This window comes from Drosophila gunungcola (genome assembly GCF_025200985.1).
Source record: "Drosophila gunungcola strain Sukarami chromosome 3L unlocalized genomic scaffold, Dgunungcola_SK_2 000003F, whole genome shotgun sequence".
In the NCBI taxonomy this organism is placed as follows: Eukaryota; Metazoa; Arthropoda; class Insecta; order Diptera; family Drosophilidae; genus Drosophila; species Drosophila gunungcola.
The window spans coordinates 2,939,494-2,955,460 of record NW_026453179.1 but is presented as its reverse complement, the minus strand read 5'-3'; the positions used below and the strand labels follow the sequence as shown (position 1 = coordinate 2,955,460).

At 42.0% G+C, this 15,967-nt stretch overlaps 2 protein-coding genes across 17 annotated transcripts in view; one reads left to right on the top strand and one right to left on the bottom strand.

Annotated features, from left to right (window-relative positions):
* LOC128258442 (cell adhesion molecule Dscam2) overlaps positions 1–7,198 on the top strand; it is a 47,393-nt gene extending 40,195 nt beyond the window's left edge. For 12 of the 15 annotated variants that reach the window (XM_052990046.1, XM_052990049.1, XM_052990051.1 and 9 more), the window contains 10 exons: positions 37–183; positions 1,086–1,238; positions 1,490–1,584; positions 2,029–3,079; positions 3,144–3,290; positions 3,501–3,835; positions 4,124–4,196; positions 4,482–4,631; positions 5,308–5,476; positions 5,547–7,198. In XM_052990046.1, coding sequence (XP_052846006.1) covers positions 37–183; positions 1,086–1,238; positions 1,490–1,584; positions 2,029–3,079; positions 3,144–3,290; positions 3,501–3,835; positions 4,124–4,196; positions 4,482–4,631; positions 5,308–5,476; positions 5,547–5,694 — 2,468 coding nt within the window. In that variant the 3' untranslated portion in view covers positions 5,695–7,198. Of the gene's footprint in view, positions 1–36; positions 184–1,085; positions 1,239–1,489; positions 1,585–2,028; positions 3,080–3,143; positions 3,291–3,500; positions 3,836–4,123; positions 4,197–4,481; positions 4,632–5,307; positions 5,477–5,530 lie in introns of those variants that run through there. The other 3 variants (XM_052990054.1, XM_052990055.1, XM_052990059.1) reach the window with 3 other exon arrangements.
* An 89-nt stretch (positions 7,199–7,287) lies between these two features.
* Positions 7,288–15,430, bottom strand: LOC128258445 (ceramide transfer protein). 2 transcript variants are annotated; one of them, XM_052990066.1, is made up of 9 exons: positions 15,271–15,430; positions 14,722–15,025; positions 13,107–13,499; positions 12,893–13,041; positions 12,579–12,639; positions 9,171–9,395; positions 8,856–9,087; positions 8,041–8,379; positions 7,288–7,978 (listed from the first exon to the last, which is right to left on the bottom strand). In XM_052990066.1, the coding sequence occupies exons 2-9, from the start codon at positions 14,998–15,000 to the stop codon at positions 7,851–7,853; spliced, it is 1,806 nt and encodes a 601-aa protein (XP_052846026.1). In that variant the 5' UTR covers positions 15,001–15,025; positions 15,271–15,430; the 3' UTR covers positions 7,288–7,850. The 2 variants fall into 2 exon arrangements, with proteins under 2 accessions (XP_052846026.1, XP_052846028.1); XM_052990068.1 differs by lacking the exons at positions 12,579–12,639; positions 12,893–13,041; positions 13,107–13,499; positions 14,722–15,025; positions 15,271–15,430 and adding an exon at positions 11,294–11,628.
* Positions 15,431–15,967: the final 537 nt, after the last annotated feature.

Below are 15,967 nucleotides of genomic sequence, written 5' to 3'. Positions count from 1 at the left end.
TAACCCGATTCCCCTTTGCATCTCCCACTGTTGCAGTTCCCTCATCCCCGCCAGAGTCGCCGCAGTGCGATGTCCTAGGCTCCACATCGATTTATATCACCTGGTCACCGCCGGACATTGACGGCCAAAATGGAAAAATCAAGGGCTACAAAGTGTTTTACATATCGGTCGACGAGCTGTACGGTAAGTCCTTTCTGCTTCTCGATTCCCATTTACGCTTGGAAAGTTCACCTGAGGGGTTAAATTCAGTACTTCAGCACCCGGAAGTATTTAACGCGAAATTAAATCGTACAAAGCTACAGATTTTATAAAAGGAATTTGTAATTTTAACATAAAAAGAAGCTGTGTTTATATACCCACGCAGCCATTACCACAAAATTAAATATTCTTTAAATAAACTATCGATTTTAATGCGTATAGGTTTGAAAACAGTTTGTTTCCGATTATTTCTACTTGCTATATGATATAGTCGTGCAATCCAGCTCTTACCTGCAATAAAAAGAAAATTTTTGGGAAAGTTTCATACAGAGAGCTTTAAAACTAATTTGCGTTGAAACGAACAGACAGACTGACATGGCTAGATCCAGAAGTAATATACTTTATAAGGCGGATATTTCTATTTTACTGCGTTGTAATTTTTCCAATGCAAATTTATGTCAGTTAAAAAACTTAAAGGCCTGTTATGGAAAATGATTTTTTTCAGTTTGTGGTATTTGACGAGCATTTGTGGAATGTATGGGGAAATTGTTTTATTTTAATATGCGAAGGTCGCACTCAATAACTCATTACTCGAAGTCCTCGGTCACATTCAATTACTGCCTTTTCATTGGGATTCCGCTGCATATATACACCACCAGCGATGGTCAATTACCGCGCTGGAATGTGTCCAGAATGTTTTCGACCGAATCGACCACCACTTGGCCAACTTATTTTTGAAAATTATGGCACTCTCCAATTAATTAGCCCACTTCATGGTCCTCACATTTCCAATCAGTGCTAATTGTTCTCGTCTCTCCTTTCGCCTTTCTCCGCATTTCTCCGCCTGCTCCTGCTCCTGCTGCACTGCCTCGGTTACACGTGCTCAGAAACCGATCCGGAGGTTGTCAAGTCAACAAATCAATACGTCACCATCGAGAATCTGCGCAAATACACCAACTACACGGTCTGGGTTTTGGCTTACACCAAAGTAGGCGATGGCATGCAAACCAAACCGTTTTATTGCCGCACCCACGAGGATGGTAAGTGGCGTTCGGTTCAATGAACGCAAACGAGGTGCGGCACAGCCCACCATCCCATCCCATCCTATCCCATCTGCAATCCGCACCCCCAATCCCGATCCTAGCCAGCCACCTCGGTTAGTTGTCGTTGGCGCGCTGGCAATTTCCAAGCACACACCCATCTGCTGATATATACATTTATTCATATACTTCACATCTATATATATATATATACGTGCATTTATTTGTGCAATCGCAATTGTGGAATGCAGTGCCCTCCGCCCCGCAGGCCATCAAGGCGATTCCCGCGTCGAGCTCGAAAATCATAATATCCTGGCTGCCCCCCGACCTGCCCAACGGTGACATAGTAAGTCTATTTTTCGCAGCCCATGGGGGGACTTATTATTAGCTTGGTCAGGGTAGGCTAACTGGTCAAGGTCAGCCTTATTAGATCAATAGTAAAATGTATATAAGCTACATTACAAGGAAACGAATTCAAAGAATAAATTCGTCGCAAAGCAAACAGAAGAATGACACTTAATAAGCTTATGGTGCCTAATAATGATTTTTTAATTTGTCAATAAGTCTTCTCAAAAGGGCCGGGCTCTGTAAATGCTCAAAATTATTGTTTTTTAACGAACCAATATATAAAAGCAATGCTACTTCATAAACTAATTAGCTTTTACTAAGTGTAAAAAGTTTCCCCCCACAAATGGTGCCCAGCAATCATATATTAATTTGTCGGCTGCCTCTGAAAGTAAATGGTTTTTCCATATCCGCACGCTAACGACATCACCATCTTCTCCACCAGACTGGCTACACCTTCTACATGTCCATGCTGGAGGGCGGTCGCGAGGAGGGCACCCACAAGCGGCTGCTGGGTCCCTTCGTGGAAATGCACGAGACGGTGCGCACCCAGGAGTCGGCCACGTACCAGTTCTGGCTGACCGCCTCCACCAAGATGGGCGAGGGCGAGAAGACGCAGGTGGTGACGGTGCCGCCGAACAACAAGGTGCCCGCCCGGATTGTGTCCTTCAGCCAGCGCATAGTCACGCCCTGGAAGGAGCACCTGGAGCTGCCCTGCCGGAAGGTGGGCGCCCCGGCTCCGGTTACCATTTGGCGCCAGGATGGCCACAACATGGAGACGAGTGCCCGCAAGACGATTGCCAAGAACGGCACGCTCTACATGAAGGAGTGTCAGGCGAGTGATGCCGGGAACTACACCTGCAGTGTGGAGAACACCTGGGGAAAGGACGAGATCGTCTACAATATTGTGGTGAAAGTGCCGCCGGAGGCGCCCAATCTTACGGTGATAAATGCCTACACGGATAGCCTTCTCCTGGAGTGGATGGACAACAGTCATGGCGGCAGTCCCATTTTGGGCTATGTGATCAACTACAAGAGGGACAACGGGGACTGGGAGGAGCTGCAGGTGGACTCGAAGACCACTTCCCATCTGCTGACCAACCTGTGGTGCGGCACTCGCTACCAGTTGTACATAACGGCATACAACAAGATCGGAACCGGGCTGCCCTGCGATATAGTCAACTCCTATACGAAGGGCAATCCCCCCGTGCAGCCGAAGCACTCCCAGATGATCACCAACAACTCGACGAGCGTCACCTGCTGGCTGGACTCCTGGGGCGATGGGGGCTGTGGCATCCTCTACTTCATGATCGAGTCCAGGGCTTACGGACGCTCCTCGTGGGCGGTGGTTTCCAACCACATCCCGCCCACGGAAAGGATATATACGGTCAGCGATCTGGTGCCCGGAACTAAGTATCAAATCAAAGTCACTGCCCACAACAATGCCGGTTCCACCATTGCCATTTACAACTTTACCACGCTGTCCACACAAGGAGGTGGGTTTTGGGCTGCCTTTTTCTTCCCTTGAATGACAAACTTATAGAAGATTTCATTTTTTAGTGATGTACAACAACGATCACTCCACGCCTGTTTCCCACCTGAGCGATCTGCCCTTCTATGCCAACTTCAAGCTGCTACTGCCCATATGCATTTCACTATTAATGCTGCTGGCCTTAATTGGCGCTGCTCTATTCCTGAGGAAACGAAGTAAGTGCTCATTCAAAATTGAAGTATTATATTATTATTTGTTTAATCAAGCTGAAAAATGTTAATTCAATTTGTGAATTAGTTTTCTAACTGCTTCCCTCTCATTTGTTTTGATTTAAGTAATGAATTGTTGGCAAAACTGCTTAATAGTTCAGTTTAAACTACATTTTAAATTTAATTATAAATTATTATTATTATTTACTTATTTAGAGCTGAGCAACCAGGCTCGTCTGGCCAGTTCCTCGATGTCGGAGTCTCCGTCGCTGGCCAATCTGCAGAACAAACAGAACCGGGATCAGCAGTATCTGGCCGTGCGCTGTAATCCGGGCACATCAGCTCCACGGGGCTCCAATTCCAATGATTCCGGGAGTTTTGGCAAGGCGGAGGGCAACGAGTATATCGAGGACATCTGCCCCTATGCCACCTTTCAACTGAACAAGCAGACTTATAGCGAGAGCTCCTACAGCGGCAATGTCTACAGTGGTCCCTACCACTCGGTGCGCGGATCCTTTGTCTACCACGATGTCAAGCCGGAGAGCTACCACGTGAGTACAGTAAATATAGCTAAAAAAAAAAGATATATTACAAAATGCAATACGATTTTTATTTTGAATATCATAGGAGTTAATGTAAAATAGATAACATTACATATAAGTATATAAAAAGTTGTTATAAACTTTGTTTCATTTACTCTTGAGCTACGATAACATTTATTAGTTTTTTAAATAAAATATTTGTTCAAATAAGTATTGTGTTTTATTGTTTATTTAAAAAAACCAACAAGTTACTATCAATACCAACCCTAAAAAATAATTAAATAATTAAAATTCCAGTCAAAGGAGCCGGAATACACTAAGGTGCGCCGAAAAGTTGGCCGTCTCAGGGATCCGCATTCAGAGAGCCAAGGTAGCTATATCCATGGTTTCACTGTCACCCCGCCCACCATTTGTGCAGTCCCAGCTCCTGTCCCCAACCCACCCAATAATCCCAGCTAGCTGTAAGCCAAATTGAATCATCGTTTGTCACAGTCGCTGCCCATCCAAAAACCCACCCAAACGATCCTCTGAGCCCTTGGTTTAACCCATCTTTTTCTCATTGCTCTCAACGTTTTTCTCCATCCACATTCGTACATCATCTCGATAAAACCAACAAACAACGTACAAACCCATCGAATCGTACTAAACTTTTTAGAATCGGACAATCCAGGTTCAACAGATTCCGAAGTTAGGAAAATCCTAACGCTTCACATCCCAATTACAGAATATGACACACTCGGCTCCGAGTCCGACAATGATGTGTCTGCACGCGCTCTAAACTCGGCCAAGTATCGCGCCCAACGTGGTAAGTAGCCAGCGCAATAGCCCTTAAAAGTTCACTTTCGAAATTCGCTTTATGTTTGCTTCTTAAAATATTTTAAATTCATTAATTTAAAAAAAAATAAAGGAAGGACAAAGGAGTTTTAAAATAAGAGGAAAATGGAAAAGTGTTCGCAAATATAGGTTTCTTTTTTAAAATACTTAGCCAGGTACTTGAACATTCTCTTAAGAGATGGGTGGGGCTTTAAATGCCAAAATAAAAGCTATTATTTTTTGTATTGTTTTTTAATGAGGAGAATGCTTTGCATTACAGAGTCAACTCAAAAATGTATATCGTACTAAGTTTGAAAAGTTAGAGGACTTCCCCGATAACCCTTATTTTATATTTTGAATCACTTTGAATTTAAAAATTAAATTGTTGATAAAAATTATAAATGCTTTATATTACCTGTATATTTATGTATTGAGAATTCGGTTTGGGTTTTGCGATGGTCAAATCGCTTCAACTTTGTCAGTTTTACTCCGATTTACTTGAAATCCTTGCTCAACCATCTCGAAATATTGTAGATAAAAAAATAAACAAATTTAAAAACCCTAGCCACCATTAAAACTAATAGAAGTTTTGTGTTCCACGGCGAATTTCTTACTTTAGAGATTATATATTTGTTATTCATCACTAATGGTGGATTATGCACTTGCAGATACCCAGGATGAGACTTCGTCCTCCTCCGAGACCACGCCCACTAGCATGACCCGGAAGTCAAAGCCGCCCTTCGCCGCCCGGAAGGCGGGAAAGCCGGGGACGAGTGGAAAACGGCACGTGCGAAGTTCCAGTGGCTACTCGAGCCACAACGAAGAAACTACTTTTAGGTAAGTGATCGCGAGGAAATGCCAAGTGTCGATTGCCGCTACTTACGTAATCAGAACCCTGTACGTTTAGCATATCCAACTATCCACCAAACTATCAGGACCACATAAATCCACCAGCTCGTTTTTCGGATGCCAACGACAAGACGAAGACCCAGACGTCTCCACGAATGCGTGCCAACCAGAAACTGCACCGGGAGGCCTTCCAGATAAACGTCTAGGCCCCCGGGAAGGAAGTTAATTTTAAACGTAATCTTAAACTGAATGTAAAAATCGGAAATCGCGTGAAACGAAATTGTAAGCTGTAAAATTTGTTGTAAATCCACCCAAAAATGAGAACGAGAAAAGGAAATCGAAATCGTATTGAGGTTTCGAACGGTCTTGACAGAAGCCCACTTCCAGCTAACTAACTTGAAACCAATACCTAAGGCAGTAAATCTACAATGCATTTCAACTATTTACAACGGAACGAACAAGAAATGGCAGTGAGTCCGTTGAAGAGAGAAGGGAATCGAATATTACAAATTTTAGAGGGTACTTTAATTTTCAACGAACATCGGTTTTTGCAAACGAACGGAAAGAGCACGAAAAATAAACCATAAGACTTATTTACACACTGATTATGCTTAGTTGGACTTGAAAAGCTGCGTAAGTGTAATGAACATGAACCTAAACATAAAATAGGTTCAGTCAGAGGCAGAGACAGAAAAAGGACGGATATAAATAAATTAATGTTATAGATCCTAAATTAAGCATTTAATGTATGTATTATAAATCGAACTGCGGCAGGCCGCAGATGTGAAATATCGGGCAAGAGCAGACAACATATAGTACTATATGCGCATAACAATATTATAAAGCGATAATTGAAGAATTGCCGAGAGAAATTCTTGCATTTGTAGTGAATTATAAACGTTTCGTTGAACTGCATTGTTTGTTTCCATTGATCCAGTTTTGCATCAGTTTGTAAGTGTTTGCGACAAGAATACTTGACAACTGTTAGCTAGTTACTTAAATGAATTAAATTAATTTACGGGGATACAATAACACGAATGCATTCAGATAGTTTATGAAACTGTTGTACATAGCTAAGCGTCATATAATTACTTCTTAAATCGTATTATACAACAAAACCGAACAATTCAGCAGCATAAGAACGTATTAAATGTTAGTGGAAGATATTACCGAAAGCCAAACCAGCATGCATTTCCATAAGCCGAAACTAAGCGACCGCTCGAAACTAAACCACTACTGACCCGATACAGAAAGATATAGCCGAATATTGCCAAATAGCATTACACATCCGATACACAGACACTGCTCCTGTACCATATAGACACGCGTATATGTAACTCTATTTTCCAATAGCTACAACGACAAACAACCAAGCAACCAATTACATGACAATATGACACAGCAAGTACATTACATATAAAAAGCATTAACGACAAAAACCAAAGATTGTAAGCGTAACTCCCGTCGTGGATGATAAAACTTATAAAGTTGAAGTTGACATAATTAATTAGCATCGAGACAAATTTGGCAAGGCAACTTTTCAGACTGCACAAAAAAAAGAAACAAAAGCAAATTGTAGGCATTTAAAATTATTCAACTGCAGTACTTGGTTGTAAATTTGAAAAAAAGGTGTTCTGGCACATTGCGATTAAGAAAAACTACATAAACAAGTTGTAAAATTACACACGAAAATTCTTCTAAATCAGCACTGTTTATGTACATTGAAACTAGTTCGCGGAAACAATGAGAAACTTCAAATACATGACATGACATATGATAAAACCAAGCAAAGATCGCTCTTTTATTTGGAGACAACAGTAAGTCGCATTTATTTACATTTGATAGTTGAGTAAAACAGATGTTGCTGGGCGGGAATATGGGAATATATACTCGACTCGTACGTATGCGGATATATAATATAGATTCACACCGAAAGGAAAGCTTCCTTATAACTACGCATCCCTCACATCGATCTTGCAATTGTTGCATTTAAAGCATTTTCATATAGATATACATTACAGATAGACAGTTTCAGAACTAAGAGCTATACATTGATTGTGTTTCACTTACACATAACTTAAGGCTAGGCAGGTTACATTACATCTTAGTTGCTTTACCGCGGATACAAAAGGGAATTCTAACGTTTCGCTTGGAGAACACACACGTACATGCGTACGGAGGGGCCAAAGTCGTAAAACTCAAAGTTACGGTGTATAAAATTGAAGTAAGGAGTAGCAAAACGGAATCAGAAGATAGTTGAGGCCACAAACTGGAGGCTTATTAAGGATAACATCCAAATCTAACTCGTGAGACGATTCAGCTTTGATTTGTTTTGATTGCTTGTAATTGCTTATGGCAACTATCAGAACATGATGGGCTTGTCCTTGCACTGGTCTATTACGTAGCCCGTGAAGCGCTTCAGAAACTTCGGATACTCGCGCTTGTACACAGCCCTTAGAGCGCTCGCTGGCGCCCAGCCTCCGGGATTAACTAGTCGATGGAGATCACAGAAATGAGGCAGATTCCAATGGAATAATGACAAAGATACTCACCCACAGAGCAGTAGGTTATTTTGCAGGTTAGATCATTGCGATTCAGTGGCTGGCCCTTTACATAGTCCTCGGGCAGGTGGGTCTGGCAGGCCAGGATGACGGTCAGGAAGATCCGCACGCACTTGCCGTTCTTGGACTCCTGTTTGGCGTACTCCGTGGAGTTGTTGCACACCACCCACATGTCCCGGGCGCCCGGCTCCAGGTTGTCGGTGATCTTGCGCATGTGCGACCAAAACTGCGCATCCCGCTGGCTCGCCGGCCATATTCGCTTGTGGGTTTGCAGAAACAGCAGGGTGTCCGCCGAGATTTTCTCCAGAATTGTGCAGTCCTCCAATGTTGCTGTGGGATATAGGATAATTATAGTTATAGTTCAACTGAAATAATAATAAATAACACTCAGCTTTTAGCCTTTTTAAAATTGCATTATTATAAAGCTACATTTATTTATATTTTTGTACATTTCTATCAAGATATGCTCTAGTTAAGGACTCGTAATCAACCAAGCTTCGAAACCAGTGTTTGAAGTTCTTTTAGACTATCATGAAAAGAAGTAAAAGTTTGAAAGTAGTCTAATTTGGTTTTGCTTCTGCTTTTTCCTTGGTGGACATTTTCCATAGGCTTAATTAAACAAAAACCTCTCAACCTTTTTTATTTAAAATTACACCCTTTTGCGGATAATGGTTCCCGCGCTTATATTAAAATCAGATATGTTTAATTATTTATGATCGGTTTAGCAATGTATTAAGGAGAAGAGCTTTTGTTCGATTTTACTTTCGCTAACAACAAAAAACGGCCAGCTAAATGTAAACACTCACTTTCCCAGTCATTCCGGAACTCGGGCATGAAGAAATAGTGGCACATTTCCCTCGCCGTCACGCCCTGCACCGTGTGATAGGCCTTCAGGGGATCCATGACCAGCCCGTTGACCTCCTCCTCGCGCTTGTACATTTTAATCTCCCCCTCGTCGGCAAAGATTTGCCAGCCATTGCCGTCCTGGCCAACGCCCTCGCGTGCGTAGTGCAGCTGCTCCTTGCACACGCGATCGATCTGTGGGACAAGACAAATCCAATTAATGGCTGTATATTGGACATTGGATATTGGGGGGCCAGATTGGCAATTTCCGGTCCTACCTCGGGCCACAGGGCATGGCTGATGGCTTCCGCCCCCGTGCCGAATTCCTCGCGCGCCTCCTCGCCCTCGGCCACCGCCTCGTGCGGAACGTTAACCAGCGTCTGGGAGATCTGGGACTGCAGCTTCAGCTTGAAGCGCAGCTGCATGTCCTCCTCGATTTTGTCCAGGCCCGTTTCGACAGCATCAAAGAACTCATCCTCCGGCAGCGTGGAATGTGGACCCTCCTGCAAATTGAAAGGGAAATGTCATGTCATAAGTACACAACTCCATGGGCATCGGGCACGCTCTGTACTTATAAACTAAGTCAAGTTCAGCCCAAAACATCTTCGAAGGTTCGGCCTAATTAATTTTAATGACGAAACCGCATTCAGTCCAATTGGAAAGAAATGGAACGTGCTTTGTATAAATTAATCGCCCGACACTTGTGCGGCCAAATGGCCCAAGAAAATCCACTTTATGCTGTTGTTTTTTGCGCCTGTTCCATTCCCTAACCAGTCGACTGGCGGAGATTCTCGTAGTCGGTTGGCATGCGTAATTGGGCGAGCATAATGGACACAAAGGCGCATCATTGTGCCATGAATACGAAAGCAGAAGACCGCCAGACGGGGCTTGGTACTTGAATCCCATTAAAGCAGTGGAAACTCCCTACGGAAAAACACTAGAACTAATACAAAAAACCGCTTGCAAAAATTAAATTTACTAAATTGCCAAACTTATATAATGCGCATATTTTAGCCAGCTTTTTTTTGTTCAAAATTGTTTTTTATTATTGTATTTTTGGCAGCATAACAACTTTTTTGTAAATTTTTCGTCAGGACATAAATCTTTAACATAAATAAGTATCAATATTTCACCTCAAAAAGGTTAATAATAAAAAAAGAGGGATAATCAAGCACAATAACCATACTAAAAGAAGTTGCTCATTTCTATGCTGGACGAGGGTTCACTGTACACAGTCTGACGTCTGCGGGTGGCGCGTGTATCCCCAGAACGGTCAGCGGCACAAAATAAATGCCTCGAATGGAATTTTTGCGGAATTGAATTTGTATTTATTAATTAAAGCAGACATGTGCGCTGCCACAGGCGGTGAAATAAATACACCTCCCGGTGCGAACTGGAGTGCATCATCATCTTGTCCAAGTGGCATTGCCAAATGGCCAGCGATGAAGTCATGGGCTATATGTACTTATTCCTGCGGCGTCGATTTGTCTCCTCTTACCAGGCTCCTCAGCAAATTGCTGAATTTGAACCACAAAAAAGTGTTTCTAGCGGGCAAAAGTTCTTCCTCCTTTTCCCAGCAGGTAAATAATAGGAATCTAACCGCGAGAGAGCCAAAAAGAGAGAAAGGTTTGCGTGTGGCAAGCGAAAGCAGAGAAAGCGAGCAAACTAGCGTCCTGCCAAGTCCTTCCGTCGAGCACAAGGACACGAAACAAACTGTTGCTGGTGGCCAAATCGCAAAGTCAACGGGGCCAGGATGAGAGGAGAAGAGAGAGAAAGCCAGATAGAGAGAGAAAGAAAGCAGGAGAAAAGCGAAAAGCCCGCACAGCAAAAAGCTTCAATGAAAAGGATTTCTCGCATTTAAATAATAAATCAATGCGTGGGGTTTTAGCCACCGCACTTGGAAACTTATGTACAAATGTTCAACAGGGCGGGTGGTGCCCCACAAATGAGGCCAATTTGATTTGAAAAACCAACCGCCAACATTTTATCCCTCTTAATTTGAGTAACAACACCGACACTTAAAAAAATACACTATTTAAGTTTTATTTTTAATTTAAACTTCATTAGTCATGAATTTCTGACTTCCAAAACTAACCAAATAAATCTTTTAATCATATTTCCATTACTTGATAAACCTTAAACTTCTTTTATTATTCCGTAAAAAAAATCCCACAGAGTGCATATGATACTGTTTGTTAATAGATTTCACATATGCACTTTATAAATGTTATTATAATAAAAACACTTTTTATAATATTGCTTTTAAAATAATCATTTATGAGACATTTTATCAATTAGATATATTAAAACTTTTGCGCACAACAAACCGAAAAACATGGTAACATTCCCTCTAAGCCACACTCCCTAAATATATATTTTTTATTATTTTCTTCTGGTGTACCTTTATTTGTTTGACTTTGCCCTTCTGAAAGGCGCCAGAGCGCCAAAGAAATCGCGCCGAGGGCATGGCGTTGACGTTGTTTATAAATTTGTATATTTATCTTTTTATGCGTGCGGCGATTTAAGATTTGCTAGCGCACTCGGTACACTTGTGTCTATATGTATTTATAATAGCTCTTTCAATGCAATGCAAGAATTTCACAATCTGCACACTCAATTAAAGCCACGACAAATATGAACAAGAAACGGTTTCGTTTTGAATTGTTTGCCTAGCGAATTGGTTTATGATTGGTACGTGTTGGCTACTCGATCGCTGACCGCCGACTGACCAAGCCAGCTCATAAGCCACAAGCCTGACAGCTGTAAGCCAGGCCGAAAACCAGAGCTTATAAATACAGGGAGAAGCTTAAATACTCTTAGCTGATTTTTAAAGCGAAATATACACGATGTTCACGAATATTGTTTCTAAAGAGGTAAAAACTTATGAAAACTAATGAATAATAAGTGTGGATCTAGCTTGTCATTTTTATTTTCATACTTTTTTATCAAGATTCTTACATAACTTATTATTTTTACCAGCAAATACATTTGAAATAAATGTTTTACGTACTCTATCAGAAAACATACCCCTTTATAGAGAAAGCATGTTGGCCAACTGCTGGCTCATTTGTCAACCTCAATTTCTGCAATCTTCGGTAACTTCGGACTGTCAATCTGGAGTCAAGAAACCGTCTAGACGCCCACTCTTTGAGCTTGAGCAGTCGCCAAATGATTGTACCAAGAAGCCCGCCCAAATCGAGTACTTGAAAATCATCAGAGACTCTGTTTTGAGGATCAGTAACTTTTCCAACAAGAAACTATTATGGACGTATGCGATTAAATTGTAATGTAATTGAATGGGCAAACGATAATAAGGCGGAAATCAGACGGTGAAAACTACATTGCATGACACATTGCAGATAAGAGCAAAACATGGGAACTTCGTGTCAACCAAAAGTCGAAGCCAAACATAGCAATGCCCTAATTCATTTGGAACCGATTAAATAATAGTTCAGAGTATTCTACTTTCCATACATATGATGAAATCTCTGACACAATATCGAACCAGGCAGTTTATTTTAAGACGCAGACAAATCACACGCAAATCGCTTTTACGAATTTCGCGCCACACTCTCGTTCGGCGATTGTTTGCTTTTTCAGTGGGAACGTGTTTGGCCCCGATTCGAGCAGCAATGACCGTGAAAGCGATTACGTTTTGCTTTGACGGCCTGTAAAATTGGACTCACCTCAAAATCTGGGCCAGGATATGATAAACGCTTCATTTTTTCGATTTCGTCTTTGAACTTTCTGCAAAAAAAAAAACCACACAAGTTTTTGTTTAGATCTAACATTTTCAGAATGGATAAACTTGAAAAATTATTTTAGTTATTATTTTAAGTTTAGATTTAATAATAATATGGTAATCATTTCGATAATTTAGAAGTTGTTCAACAAAAATTCATTTAGTTTAAAGCTTGATAACAAAAATAAAATAGTCAAGGCAGCAATCAGTCTAAATTGCTTCTTCTTTTCAAAATCTAGTCCGATTAGGTCAACCTACTTGTTTTGGTCCTCGGAACGGCGGCGCTTATCAATTTCCCGCTCCAGTTTCCGTTTCCATGAGTCATCGCTCTCGGAGATGATTTCTAGGCAATGCTGCAGGGTGGTGAGCACGCCGGTCGTGGTGGCCCGAAACGTGATGGATTCCCCCTGAGAGTTTGAGGGTTGCACTGAGTATAGATAGCAAGTGTTTCCCGATAAGTGCTCCACTTTACCTTGAAGTCAATGGACTTGAGCCCATCGCCCAGGTCCAGTGGTTGGGCATTGTTTTTGTTCACCTCCGAGCAGGCGTCGAAGTATCGCTGCAGGGTCTCGATCTGTACAAACAGGATGTCCTTGAAGGTCTCCAGCTCGCCGACCTTCTCGCGCAGGTTGCGCTGCGTCTTCTTCAGGCTGCCTCCGCTGGTCAGCGAGATGGTGTTCGACTGCAGGCTCATGGTGCTGCCATGGCGCCGCAAGGAAGTGGTGTCTGTGCTACCCGTGTCCTCCTTGTACAGCTGCAGCACCTCCACCCAGTGCATGCGGTCCTCGCTCGTCTCCGCCCGCAGGCACCAGTTGTTTAGGTTGTTGACCACCACATCAAAGCGTAGCTCGTCCGACTCGTGGGCCTAAAAAAATAAACATGCATTCGTTAGTATCTAAATCTACCAGACAAACCGTGGAACTTTAAACTTACAAGCAGCAAAATTAACTACCGATTTCATGGAAAAAGTTTGTATTGTATATTGTAAGGCGAGGTTAAAAAAAAACTGTATGCCAGAAATGGGTGTGTATTTTAGAACTAATCGTAAAGCAATAAATTCGACAACTTTAAATATGTATATATAAAATGCTATCAAGTTTTTGTAGCAATAGTAAAATGAGGGCGGCTCGCAAATCAATGGTCATTAAATGCCTACCATTAAAAGGAAAAACACCCTAAAACAAGATTGACCTTCAATTGTGTCTGGAAATAAAACATCCAGTAAAACTTCCAAAACTCGAAAAACTTCGATTTATAGAATCGATTACACAAGAAACAAAATGACACTAAATAGACCCTTATTATGAACCATTAGTCTTTAGTCACTATTATTATTTCTGGCATGAAAATCGTTTTCAAAATTCGTTTGCTTAATCAAAATCATAATCATAAGAATGTCTAAGTCGTCTGTGTCATCGTCATTGGGGAAAAGTCACACAAAATAGTTTTTAAAAACCTAAAACATCTTAGAATAGCTTGCCAAATGACTTATAGAGTGTTTGCACAATCATAGAAGTTTGACTGCATTGTATATTTTGTGTATGCTCGATTAAGGCAGTAATAAAACCAATAGTTTATTGGAGAATTCGCTTTGAAACCAGATTAAGCTTTATAATATTTAAGTAGGATCAGGAATTCTAACTGCGAATGAGTCACCATTGTTAATATGGTTTTGGCAGCTCCGGCCCTATAAATAGATAAGTACACACTCGTGGTAAAACACCCTCCCAGAACAGCACGCCCTCCTGTCAACAAGAGGCATTATTGCGGTGGGCAAGGGGCCTCCACTTACATTGATGACTTCAATTTGGTCTATTTTGGTCGCCCAACGTTAATTGATTGCGCTGCATTGATTGCGTCGCTCGGAATGGGAATGGGAATCGGAATCGGAATCGGTGTGGGTATGGGTACGGGTATTGAAGTAGAAGTAGACTGTGACTGAGAATGAGACCTCGGGTCGTGGTCATCGTTGGTTAATGCGTCCCAAACACATGCGCACACACTCACGCCCATTACTTTTTTATTAGTCCAATTGAAAGCACTTGCCGGAGGAGGAGCACTCCGCCCTCCCTTAGACTTTTCCCTACCTTAATGGTCGCCTTGGTCAGGCTGATGGCTCCGCGGCACCCGAAATCCGACTCGGACTCGGACTTGTAGTAGGAGAGGGTGCCGTCCTTCAGGACAATGTAGCGCGGCTGCCAGCCGTAGATGTAGTTGGTCCACTTGCTGAGGTAGCCCCTGAGCTCAATGCTGTTGTCCAGATACTCCTCCTCCTCGGAGACGTCGCTCTGGGATTGGGATCCGGCCGCCGCCTCGTTGCTCGATGGCGGCGATGCCGACTCCCCAGCTCCAGCGTTCGCGTCCATCGTCTTCCAGCCACTGCAGGGTTATCTGTACAAGGTGCGACGGTGGACGGGAGGCAGTATCTTAATCAGCAGGTTGCCGCAGAAGATTAAAAATATATTGCGCCACGTCCGCGCAATGTAAACAACTACAATGCCGGCTGGCAATTTGATGGGGCCCATATCGTGATAATCCAATTCAATCAGCACACATCGCCTGACTCACATTTTCCACTGGGGGGTTTCTTTCCCCCGGCTCCGGAGCAGCAACTCACCCCCACCGAAAACACTCACCGTTCGCTTATTGATTGCCCCGGCGATCCGCAAACATCTGTGCAACACGTAAAGGCGCTGGTTTGTTTGTGCAGAGTTTGGTAAATAAACGAAAAGAACTCACGACAAAGTCTCGCTGCGAAACCAAAACAAAGCTGCCAGTGTGACCAGACGGTAGAAGTGCGTTTTGACCCCGATGAGAAATGCAGTAGGATAACACTGCGTTCTCACTGTGCAAATTAATAAGCTTACCATTTAATAACATTTAAAGCAGAAAACCAACTGAAATTATGAAGCTCATTTATATTTTCCTTAAAACAAACCACTTACAATACAACATATGTTGTATGGCTAGTGTTCAAACGTAGTATGTAAGTAACTATTCAAGAAAAAGCTATCAGTAGGGCCATATTGTAAAGCAACTGAAATAAGTGTTTATGGCGCGTGATTCAAAACTTTTGATAAATAATTTTTGTATATCATATATATACATATCCTTTAAAATAAAAAATGTATTAAATTACTAGCTTTTTACTTTTCTATTGAGAGTTGTTGTTCTTATAAAAACAATATATTTATCGACTATAGGTCAAGGAGGTTTAAGCTTAAGTTACAAAATATATATAAGTCATATAATGAATTTGTCGCTGTTTTGGAGCTGCAGTTGCAATCAAAAAGTCGACTGGGAAAGTTCCACTATGGAGCAAAATAAATTTAA